The sequence below is a fragment of the Crocuta crocuta genome, unplaced genomic scaffold (genome assembly GCF_008692635.1).
Source record: "Crocuta crocuta isolate KB4526 unplaced genomic scaffold, BGI_CrCroc_1.0 scaffold243, whole genome shotgun sequence".
Classification (NCBI taxonomy): domain Eukaryota; kingdom Metazoa; phylum Chordata; class Mammalia; order Carnivora; family Hyaenidae; genus Crocuta; species Crocuta crocuta.
The window spans coordinates 1,875,985-1,887,989 of record NW_027529596.1 but is presented as its reverse complement, the minus strand read 5'-3'; the positions used below and the strand labels follow the sequence as shown (position 1 = coordinate 1,887,989).

The 12,005-nt window shown below is 47.0% G+C and overlaps 1 protein-coding gene and 1 pseudogene across 3 annotated transcripts in view; one reads left to right on the top strand and one right to left on the bottom strand.

Moving 5' to 3' along the window:
• MPZL1 (myelin protein zero like 1) overlaps positions 1-12,005 on the top strand; it is a 60,589-nt gene that overhangs the window by 31,452 nt on the left and 17,132 nt on the right. For all 3 annotated transcript variants that reach the window (XM_077761788.1, XM_077761789.1, XM_077761790.1), the window contains exon 2: positions 10,552-10,718. In XM_077761788.1, coding sequence (XP_077617914.1) covers positions 10,552-10,718 — 167 coding nt within the window. The remainder of the gene's footprint in view (positions 1-10,551; positions 10,719-12,005) is intronic.
• On the bottom strand, positions 1,584-1,655 carry LOC144229733 (U4 spliceosomal RNA; annotated as a pseudogene).

The window sequence follows — 12,005 nt, the reverse complement described above, 5'->3', positions numbered from 1 at the left end:
ATAAAGTATGTGAGAGTGTTATTTTTTTTTTAACCTATAAGATGCACCCCCCCCACCACCCAGGGCTTTCAAGGTGTTCTTTATGTTAAGCCTTTTAGTCCACTCTAATCTATCAGAAATAAAATGATCTCATTGCTTACGTTCATCAGTTTGCTAAGAACTGAGAAACGCTGGGACACTTGATGTAGACGATTCAATTCAGATTGACTACAACTGTGGCGTTTGTGTTGACAGCTTGGCTATGTGGATACTTTGTCCTTGAGTGGAAGCCCTGCCCTGTGAAGTCTCTTGCACCGCGTGGGTCCCAGGGGCCAGGCACCATGTCTGCCACTGCACTGTGGCTCCTTGTTTATTTGTCCATGAGACTGTCAGTCCATTAAGGGCCGAGGCCGAGCCCCAGTGTGGTTTGAAAGAATGAACCGTTGAGCGAAGGAAAGGAAAGTAGCAGGAAAGAAAGACGAACAGTACACACATAGAGGAGGGCGAAGAAGAACTCCCAGGGCTTGAAGGAGTCAAGTGATTAGTTTAATGACTGGCCTGATTCAGGACCTTTTGAATGTCTCTCATTTGAGAAACAGAAGGACCTTTGTTGGTGCAAAAAAGGTTAAAGATAGAGATGTGGCCAGCTGGACATCGATCATGAGTGGAAGGAATGGACTCTGAGAGGAGTTTAGTAAGCCTGTGTGTTAGTGAAAGTACACAGACTTTTATTATTTTTTTCAAGATAAGGGTGTTTTTTTTTTTAATTTTAATTCCAATGTAGTCAAGATACAGTGTTATATTCGTTTCAGGTGTACAGTATATGATTCAGCAGTTCCATATATTACTCAGTGCTCATCAAGATAAGTGTCTTCTGAATCCCTGTCACCCCATCCTTCTCCCCTCCCCCCTGGTCACCTGATCAGTTTATTCTCTATAGTTAAGAGTTTGTTTCTTGGTCTCTCTCTGTTTCCTTTGTTCATTTGTTTTCTTTCTTAAATTTCCACACACGAGTGAAATTATACGGTATTTGTCTTTCTCTGACTAGCTTATTTCTGTTAGCCTTATACTCTCTAGATCCTTCCGTGTTGTTGCAAATGGCAAGATTTTATTCTTTTTTATGGTCGAATAATATCCCATTATATACATATATTACATCTTCATTATCCATTCATCTACTGATGGACACTTAGGTTGTTTACATCGTTTGGCTATCATGAGTAATGCAGCAATAGATGACATAGGGTGCATGTCTCCCTTTGAATTAGTGTTTTTGTATTTTAGGGGTAAATACCCAGTAGTGGGTCTGAGGGTAGTTTTATTTCTAATTTTTTGGGGAACCTCCATACTGTCTCCCACAGTGGCTGCGCCAGTTTGCATTCCCACCAGCAGTGCACGAGGGGTCCTATTTCTCTGCATCTTCACCAGCACTTGTTTCTTGTGTTTTTTTATTCTAGCCATTCTAACAGATATGAGATGTGAGGCGATGTCTTACCGTAGTTTTGATTTGCATTTCCCTGATGACAAAATGATGCTGGAGCATGTTTCATGTGTCTCTCGGCCATCTGGATGTCTTTGGTGAAATGCCTGTTCATGTCTTCTGCCCATTTTTCAATTAGCAATAATCGCGCCTCGGATAAACCTCATTGGCTACGATACTGCCACTGCGCAAAGCTTCTTCTGCCCATTTTTAAATGGGATTATTTGTGGGAGTTTTTTAGGGTTGAGTTGTGTAAGCTCTTTATATGTATTGTGGATACTAACGCTTTATCAGTATGTCATTTGCAATATCTTCTCCTATTTGGTAAGTTGTCTTTTAGTTTTGTTAGTTGCTTCTTTTGCTGTGCAGAAGGTTTTTATTTTGGTGTGGGCCCTATAGGATATTTTTGCTTTTGTTTCCCTTGCCTCAGGAGACATATCTAGAAAGATGTTGTTACAGCTGACATCAGAGAAATTACTGCCTATACTCTTTAGGATTTTTCTGGTTTCAGGTCTCACGTTTACATCCTTAATCCATTTTGAGTTTACTTTGGTGTATGGTGTGAGAAAGTGTCCAGTTTCATTCTTTTGCATGTTGCTGTCTGGTTTTCCCAACAGCATTTGTTGAAGAGAATGTCTTTTTCCCATTGCTTATTCATGCCTCCTTAATTGAAGATTAATTGACCATATAATTGTGGGTTTATTTCTTTTTTAAAAATATTTTTAAAAATTTTTTTATTTATTTTTGAGAGAGAGAGAGAGACAGAGCATGAGCAGGGGAGGGGCAGAAAGATGGAAACAGAATCTTAAGCAGGCTCCAGGCTCTGAGCTGTCAGCACAGAGCCCAACGCGGGGCTCAAACTCATGAACCGTGAGATCATGACCTGAGCTGAGGTCAGCCACTTAACTGACTGAGCCACACAGACACCACTAATGGTGGGTTTATTTCTGGGCTCTCTCTTTGGTTCCACTGATTTATGTGTCTGTTTTTGTGCTAGTACCAGACCGATTCGATTGCTACAGCTTTGTAATATAACTCGAAGTCTAGAATTGTGATACCTCCAGTTCTGTTTTTCAAGATTGCTTTGGCCATTCTGGATCTTAAAGTATATAGGCTTTTCTTATTGAACAGTTCCAAAGATGAGTCTCCTTTGGGACTCTATCATCTAGATTGGAAGGTGACTCTTCTCGAAGCCTGCCTCAGCCTCCTCCAAGGCGGAGCCAGCATTCGAACTTGACACTGAGTCATCTCTGCAAACACCGTTTGTTTGGGGCATTATCCTACAGGCATTTGTTGTGAAGCAAGGATATAATTTTTATGGCTGAGCTTATCTGAGTTCAGTTGCTGTGTTTTATTTCTCTCTCTTTTCTTTCTTTCCTTCCTTCCTCCCAGGGCAGCATGTGAGGGCACACAGGCTGGGGAGTTGGGGTGCACATTGTGAGGATGTCACTTTTAGACTGAGGCCCAAAGCAGGACAACACACAAAGCGTGTAGAGGAGTGTGTTCCTGACGAGGGAAAAGCTGAATTTACTACTAGTTAAGGCTTATTGAATAAAGTGCATTTTTATAGCCTCTGCTTACTTTTTACTCTCCAGCCGAGGGAGTCCGAGGTAGATACGCCTGATTCATGGAAGAAAGGGGCCGCCTCAGCTGCACACTGGCCCCGTTCTGAGCGTGTGCGGCCTCGAGCCCGGCCCCTGCGCGGTCCCACTGACACACAGTACCTGGGCCGGCTGTAGGGTCCCCGCTGCCCCTGTGAGGGAGTCCCATGCCGACTGCTTCACGGGGGCTCTGGAATCGAAGAAGTAAACCTCATCAGCTTACTGAGGTCTTCCTTTCTTTAAAAAAACAACAACAGTTTTTATTATGAAAAATAAAACACACACGAAATAGAGAAGTGTGTGTGTGTGTGTGTGTACATGCACCGGCACGCGCTTACAGTTTACAGACCTCATGTTAAAATGAGCTCCCATGCCCTCAGTGCCGACCCCGGGAAATAAAACATTACCCGTAGCGTGTGCCTTTTTCATCCTGTCCTGTCTAATTCCTTTCCCTCGGAGCCACTTATCTGAGTTGTGTTCAATGTTCTTTTGTTTCTCCCTTTTAGTATGTTTTAAAAGGTCATGTTTATGCTTGTGTTAGGCGGTATTACGATATCATATTAACACTGTGTACCATCAGCCAGCAAGAGATAGGCTAGAAATCTATTTAAATAAATTGCTTGATGGTATTCTTCGAGGCAGGAGAATATTCTGGTAACATCAAAGTGTTTCAAAAAAAAAAAAAGAATTCAAAACAAAAGCCTTCTTTCAATTTCAAGGAAAACTGTGGTGGGGGCTGTTCAAAGGATAAGGTGTTTTACAAACCAGAGTGCTACAGATGGACCCAGAAGTGATACGCCAAAGAATTGTTTCAGTTAGGTTTTGGGATCCCTGTCTAGGCCTCGAAAGTGTTTATTCATTTGTAATTATTTCAAATGATTTCATAAATTTTTTTAGTGTTTATTCATTTTTGAAAAACAGAGAGTGACACAGCGTGAGCAGGGGAGGGTCAGAGACAGAGGGAGACACAGAATCTAAAACAGGCTCCGGGCTCTGAGCCGTCAGCACCGAGCCTGACATGGGGCTTGAACTCATGAAGTGAGATCATGACCTGAGCCGAAGTCGGACGCCCATCTGACTGAGCCACCCAGGTGCCCCTCAAATGATTTTGTAGTATAAGTTTGAATTTACTTAGAGTACGACCATCTGACATTTTTGGAGGCATTACTGACATTGCATTTCTTCAGTAATTCACAGTATTGAAAACGATGACATCAGGAAATAGCCTCCTGGCCAAACTATTCTTGAATTTGAATTTACTTTTTTTCTTTGTGGTTGTGATGGATATTATTTTGTACTCTGTATTTACTTGGGTTTTTCCCCTAAAGTCTTCTGGTTCTCCATCCGAAAGAGAAGAATGCTGAGTTTGGGGTATCATTTTTGACTGCTGTGGAAATGAACTCACCCGTGGTGAGTTGATTCTGCGAACTTTTTGATTACTTGTCAGATGCCTTTTCAGCTTCTTTCATCTGACTCGATCTCCTGCAAGAAGGGCCGCCTGGCCTCTTGCTGTCCTTGCCCATGGAACCCTAGTGTCACTTAGCAGCCCCTCCCCAGGGAGAAGGTCACAGGCTCAGCCCCTGTTACTACTGTGAAACTTATATGTAAGTTAATATATAACTCCGAGTCCAAAGTCGGCAGGATATAAAAACGTTTATATATCACTTAATCTTTTCACTTCACTTCATTGCTATGTTTTTATTCCCGAGGCAGTTGGTTTTTCCGGGATTTGACAGGAGACTTTTCCCCATCTGAGTTTTTGAATTAAAGCTTTAATACTTTTCACAGCAGTTTTTGCCACTGTACCGTAATTGTAAATCTTATGCCTAAAAGAACCCAAGTTAATGTCTCATTCAGACCGGAATTCCAGTCCTCAGTGGCCTGGAACGATGGAGGCTTGAGTGGCGGTCTCCGCATCTCAGTGTACTTTACATTTGCATTTTTGGCCATTTTAACTGGTCCCTTAAAAGTTCCCTTTTATACAGTGTGGAGGTTCCTCAAAAAATNGGGGGGGAGGGGGGAGATGGGCATGGAGGAGGGCACTTGTGGGGATGAGCACTGGGTGTTTTATGGAAACCAACTTGACAATAAACTATTTTTAAAAAATTCCCTTTTATGACTGTGAAGACAGGCATGTGAATCCCACAGTAATTGTGCTGCGTTTTGCCATAACGTTCCTTCGGAGCGTTCCCTTCCCTTTGGAAGGGAAAAGAAAAGGCCTGGACAAAGCAGACCATTCCCGATTGTTTAAGAAACCAGTGAACTCCTCCCTTGCTTGAGCTTCATGGACTGCAGTCCGAGAGGGAAGCCTGTGCTTTACCCTCGCGGGAGAGTCGCTCCCGCGGTACCGTTTATGTCATCGCCTTTGGTCAGAACTGCCCTGCTGTGCCTGGTGACCTCAGGGTGTCTCCTCAAACTCCTACCTGAGAGCACCTGACTCTGCACGCCGCACGGCTTTACCTTCCGTCGCCCCTCATGGCATCGTGACTTCCGGGATACCGTGCACCTTTTTGTCCTTAGCATTCTCTGTACTTAGGGGCACCCGTCCTGGGCAGAGGAGCTACAGAACGACGGAGGTGGCTGCTGTAGCATGTCTGGGGGGGGGAGGGAGCAGGTCTGAGAGGTGGCCAGGAGCTCACCCTTGTTGGGCTTTGTGTGCCCGTGAGGACTGTGTCCTGATCCTAGCCACTGTGCAGACCATTGGGAGTGTTTGGGGCAGAGGAGTGAGAAGATCTGCAATGCATTTAAGATTTTTTTAAAGTTTTCTTTATTTTGAGAGAGAAAAACAGTGAGCAGGGGAGGGGCAGAGAGAGAGAGAGAATCCCAAGGAGGCTCCACACTGTTGACACCGAGCCCGGTGTGGGGCTCGAACCCACAAACCGTGAGATGACCCGAGAGCCAAAACCAAGAGTCGGACGCTTACACTGAGCCACCCAGGAGCCCCCTGCTGCGCATTTTAAAAAGCATGGACTGGCTGCAGTTAAGTGGGAGGGGGTAGAAGCAGAGGCCCCAGTTTAGGAAGCCACTGAAATATCCCAAGTGAAAGATGAGGGTGGCTTGGACCAAGATGGCGGCACTGAGACGGGCAGGGAGAGGTCACTCGTGAGACGTTTCTAAGCAGACACCACATGTTCTGTGACAGTGTGGAGGTAAGGGTGCGAGCAAGCAGTGTCAGGAAGGACTCCCGGGTTTCGGCCTAGGCCACTGGAGCCCTGGGATTGCCCTTTCCTGCAATGGAAGCGGCTGTGGAAGGGTGTGTGAGGGTAGGAATCAGGGATTCAATTTGGTCATATTAAATTTGAGATGCCAGTTAGACTCAAGTAAAGTTGTTGATAGACGCGTGTGTGTGTGTGTGTGTGTACAGGGGCCATCAGCATTTAGGCGATACTTCCAGCTTGAAACTAGATAAGATCACCAAGAGATGCCAGGTCAGCAGGGGGTCTGAGCCCCAGGTGTGGAGGCCAGGGCGCTGGTGAGGAGCAGGCAGGGTGGTAAGGAACCAACGCCTGATGCTTCGGGACTCAGACCGGCCATGTCAGACGTTGTAGGCGGGTCACAAGGGTCAGTTTGAGAATTTACTGTTGATTTAGCCACGTGGTGGTCACTGGATTCTTTAAGAAGAATAGGGTTAGTGGAGTCTGGACAAAAGTCTGGATTGGGTTTATTCAAGAAAATATGGGAGGAGGCGCCTGGGTGGCTCAGTCGGTTAAGTGTCCAACGGTTAATTTCAGGTCAGGTCATGATCTCATGGTTCCCGAGATCGAGCCCCGCATCCTGCTTTCTCTCCCTCTCTGCCCCTCCCCCATGTGTGCTGGCTTGCTCTCTCTCTCTCTCTCTCTCTCTCAAATAAATAAACTTAAAAGAATTAAACACAGGAGGAGAGAAATTGCGCACAGTGAATATAAACAATTCTTCCAAGTGAGATGCAGGGTCCAGATTTCTTTCCCCTGAAGCTGGGATATAAATACAAATATAGGCATCTGTGTGGCTGGTGGCGGCAGCCCAGCTGAGCGTGAAGGCTTCAGGAGGAAGAGGCAGGGCTGCTGGATTGACACTCGGCTGGGCGAGAGAAGACGGGGCCCTGGGCCCCGAGGAGGGACTGGCCCCTGGCCACGCGGCCAGTCGCGGAGGACACGCAGCGCGCTGGGCCCGGCTGCAGGGAGCCGGGGACATTCGTGAGGAAGGTCCCTCCGGGTCTGCGTGTTTTCTCACTGAGCCGGGAGGTGCAGACCGTGGCCTCTGGAGAGTCGAGGTGGGAGAGCGAGGTGTGAAGGGGGCCCCTCCGGGAGTGGCAAGGACACGGGGTGGGGGGCGGGGAAGGGTCGCCGGCCAGCGCTCAGGGCCCCCCTGAAGTTAGTGGTCTTGAGGCTCAGGTGAAACCAGTCCGTGGGATTTCGTGCCTTTTTCTCCACGTACAGCCCGCCGGCTCGGTGGGCGGGCAGGTGGGTAGAGACGGGTTGAGTGAATGTAAGTAGGGGGAGTGCGCTCGGGGTGTGGGGCGTCAGGGGAGAGGCCGGAGGGGCAGAGCAGGCGCTCGACTTGCCAGCAGGGTGTGGGGCAGCGGTTCCCAGCCAGGGGCAGATGGTCCCCGACGGGATGTTTCAGGGTCTGCAGACATTGGCACAACTGGAAGGGACGAAGATTCCACTGACATCTGGGAGAGGCCAGGGACCCTCCGCCTGTCCCGGAACGCTTANCGGGGTAGGCCTGAGGGTGACATTTTGTAGAGGACAAGATCCACGGAAGACCGGGGCTTTGGGAGGTCGTTTCGTGACCAGCTGTGATCTCCGAGAACCAGGACAAGAGGGGTGCTGGAAAGAGAGAGAGTCGGGGGGAGAGGGCGCTAACTAGCCATGGATGGAGCCATTTTGTTCTTCGGCAACAGCCGATGGGCCACGGTTGGAATTCATAATCCTGGCTGGAAGAGCTGCACGTCCAGATGAGCCAAAGAGTGGCTTTCTGTTTTTTAAGTCACTTGTGTATTAACCAGCTCTGGTGTGATTAAGTCTGTCTCACATAGATTATTTAAAAGCCAGGTAGGGGTTTGGTTAGTCTTTTGGTCAAAATTCTGTGACTGTAAGCTGGGACATCTCTAAATAACCTCTCAGGTACCCAGATTTTGCAGGCCAGCCTTGAGGCAGGGAGCTGGCTGAAGAAAACCCTTGAAGAGACTTATTTGTGGACTTTGCAGACTGGCTTTCCTTGTAGCACCTACCACCGTGGAGAAAACTAGTCAAAATCACGCAGCATAAATAAGGGTTGTAAGCCCACAGTGCTTCCTGGAAAAGCTGGTCAAATCTTCTGGTCTTGTGCTTTGTCCCTTGTTTTGAACTCAGATGCCCTGGGGCTGCTTTGCTGCCTACCCACAATGGCAAGGAACATCTTTTGTTTGCTTCTTGTTTGAAAGGAAGGTTTGTTTTGAGGTTTGGACCACAAATAATAATCCATTGTTCTCTATAATAATAATCCACCCTCTTTAGCAGAAAAAATCTGATTGATGCAGTGTGGCTATCAGCTTATTTAAAAGAATAGCCCAAAGTGCCCATTGTGTCCCGAGAATAAACATTTGGAAGGTGGTTGGGAGGGCTGGGGGAGGATTCTTGTTCTCCTTGCCCTAGAGTCTGGGTAAGTCCTCAGGAGGAAGGGGTTCTGAATGTGGTCACCAGTCCTGCGTGACAGCACCCTCCTCATTCTGCCCCTCTGTTCCATCTGAGAGCAATTGGAACACTGCGGGTGTGGATTCTTTCCAAACCATTTCTTTAAAATATATCCTATTTGGAAGATACTATTTCCTCCCTTAGCTTTAATTTTGTCCATTTTTTAGGCTAATTTTCTTTCTAACCTTCATTTAATCCATGAAAGTGGGTATTTTGAGTGAAGATTATTTTATTTTAGCAGCAATCCTTAAGACTGACTAAATCAGTTGCCTCTGATTACAGATCTTGGGGAAAAAAAGGAGCTATTTTTATATTGCACGTGATAGACATTTTAATGACTATTTCTGGGCGTAGGCTGACTGAGTAAAACCCAAGGGGTAGAATGAAACCGTGGCCCAGTGTGGACAGCTGGTTCTTGAATTCACAGTTATCTAGCACACGTGATACTGAAATGTAACAGTGGGTAGGGTTTCAGTACCAAAAACGGCATGCTGTGCATGTTTTTTGCCTTAAATCCCTTATGGGAAACGGATCAGTGAAACACTAAACATGGCTCTCAATGAAGTGATACCTTACCTAGAGTAGTTTTAATTGTGTTCAAATTAAATGGAAGAGAAAAGTTCAGTGTGATAGCAGTTGAAATTTAACAGGTAAATATGAGAACTACTTAAAGAAGCAAAAAATATATACATATGTGTGTGTGTGTGTGTGTGTGTGTATATGTACAGCCTCTACATCCTTAAAAACAGACCACTGGGGAAGCAACCAAGATATCTTTCAGGAGGTGAATGGATAATATCCACACAATGAATATTATTCACCAATGAAAAGAAATGAACTGTCATGCTATAAAATGACAAGAAGGAAACTTAAATAAATATTGCTAAGTGATAGAAGCTAATCTGAAAAGCCTGTAGGATTCCAACTATATAATGTTCTGGAAAAGGCAAACATAGACTAAAGAGGTCAGTGGTTGCCGGGGGTTAAGGGGGGAGGGAGGGATGAATGGGTGGAACACGGGATGTTTAGGACAGTAAAAGGATTCTGTGTTTTATTATAATAGTGGATACATGTCATTATACGTTTGTCAAAACCCATGGAATGTATAACACACAGCGAACCGTACTGTAAATGACGGGCTTTAGTTAATAATGGAACAATACTGGCTCATCAACTGTAACACACACCACACTAACAAAAGACGTTATGAATAGGGGAAACTGGGGGTGGGGGGGAGGGACTATACTGGAACTCTCTGCTTCATGCTCAGTGTTTCTGTAACCCGAAAACTGCTCTAAGAAAGAAAGTCTGTTAATGAAAAAGAAAACATAAACATTAGGTAAGAGTTGAACTCGTGAAAATATCTTCTTACTGAAAAAGCAAAAACAAAATACAAGACCGTCAGCAGTTTATCCTGTTTCTAGGAAGTACCTAGCTGTGAAATATTCTGCCAGAAATGTATAGTACACAGTGGCAGCAGAGATAGGTAGGTAGGTAGGTAGGTAGGTAGGTAGGTAGATAGATAGATAGATACATACATACATACATACATACACACACAGATAGATACACAGATACACAGACAGATAGATACATAGATACATAGATAGGTAGGTACATACATACATACATACATGGCTACGTAGATAGGTAGATACATACATACATACGCACATACGTACATACATACATACATACATACATAGATGAGATAATAGATATCTCGATAACTGTGTATATCAAGTAACTTTCTCAGACCCTGTCATCTTCTCTGGTGAGTACGCAGCACGGCACTTCTGCCACATCCCACTGACGCTTTCTTGTTCCTCCCCAGTGACCGCCGGCACATCCGCCCTGGAGGTATATACCCCGAAAGAACTCTTCGTGGCAAATGGGACACAAGGGAAGCTGACTTGCAAGTTCAAGTCTCCCAATACCACCGGCACGTCGACCTCAGTCTCCTGGAGCTTCCAGCCAGAGGGGACGGACACCAGCGTGTCGGTAGGNGGTTCTTTACTGCCGCAGTGTGCGAAGTACCCGTTCTACTGACCGTTCTCCCAAGGGAATGACCCTTGACTCAGATTTCAGGGCCCTTCTCTTGCTTCAGCCTCTCCAGGAAAACCTAAATTCAGCATCTCTTAAACGCAGCTGCTTCCTTGGCTTTGCACAGCACTCCCCCCGCTTGTCGCCCCCCCTTCCTCCACCACATCCCCTCAGGGCGCTTCTCTTCCGACTCTAATTGTGCTTTATCCTCCGCATTCCAGCCTTCATTTGCCCCGTTTTTTATTGAATTTCTTTGAGGTGTTCCTGTTACACACACACACACACACACACACACACACACCACTCCTTTCCGACTTAATTCTGAGGTGTTTGGATTTATCGCAGAGCCGTCTGATGCAGCTCACTGGAGCTCGCTGTGAAGTGGGGGTGTGGGGGCGTGGGGTCTTCAGGACTGTGTGCAGCCCAGTCGGCCCTGACTCCTTATTAGGAGTAAGAATGGCTCGTTGGGAGGGCGCTGGGGGGGCGCAGCCGGTTAAGCGTCCCCCTCTGAATTGCATCTCAGGTCCTGGTCTCGCAGCTGTGAGCTCCAGGAAGACGGTCAGTTGGTAGCGTGCTGGGTGCTGGGTGCTGGGTGCTGGGTGCTGGGTGCTGGGTGCTGGCCGAGCAGTGGGGCTCTTCAGCACACGACCATCCTGGTTCTTGTCCCCCAAGATGGGGGTGCTCACACGTCCCCCTGGGGCTGCTGCAAGGGTCCAGGGGGACGTTGTTCAAGTGCTCCTGACCACGTCTGGTTCCTGAGGTGGCTAACGTGCACAGTTTACCGTGTTTCTGTTCTTCCGTCCACCTGTCGACTGTCCTTTAAATACCAGCACGAGCTTTCGCCGTGGGTCACGTTTCCGGTGGTCAGTGCGCAGCTGGGGCCGAGTCGGCCACTCCTCTCTTAGATCAGTTCTTCCTTTGTGTGATGACGAGTTGCATTGTTGCTCCTCACGCGATGCTAAGCCCATCACGTCACCTCCTCACCCTCACGAAGGAGGAGTATTCTCCCCCTGACCGGCCGGGGAGGGCCTGGGACCTGCTCCGAGACTCATTCTTCACCCAGCGTCACACGCACAGGCTGGGTTGTTCACACCTGCTCGGCTGCGGTCCAGCTCCTCCGTTATTCCCCTTACATACTCTCTCTCTCTCAGATGGAAAACTTGCTCACAGCGGTTGCCAGCTCTAGGGGCTGAGGATTGCTTGGAGCACTGTTTCTCAGTCTGTTTAGTCATTGTCACCTCCCTA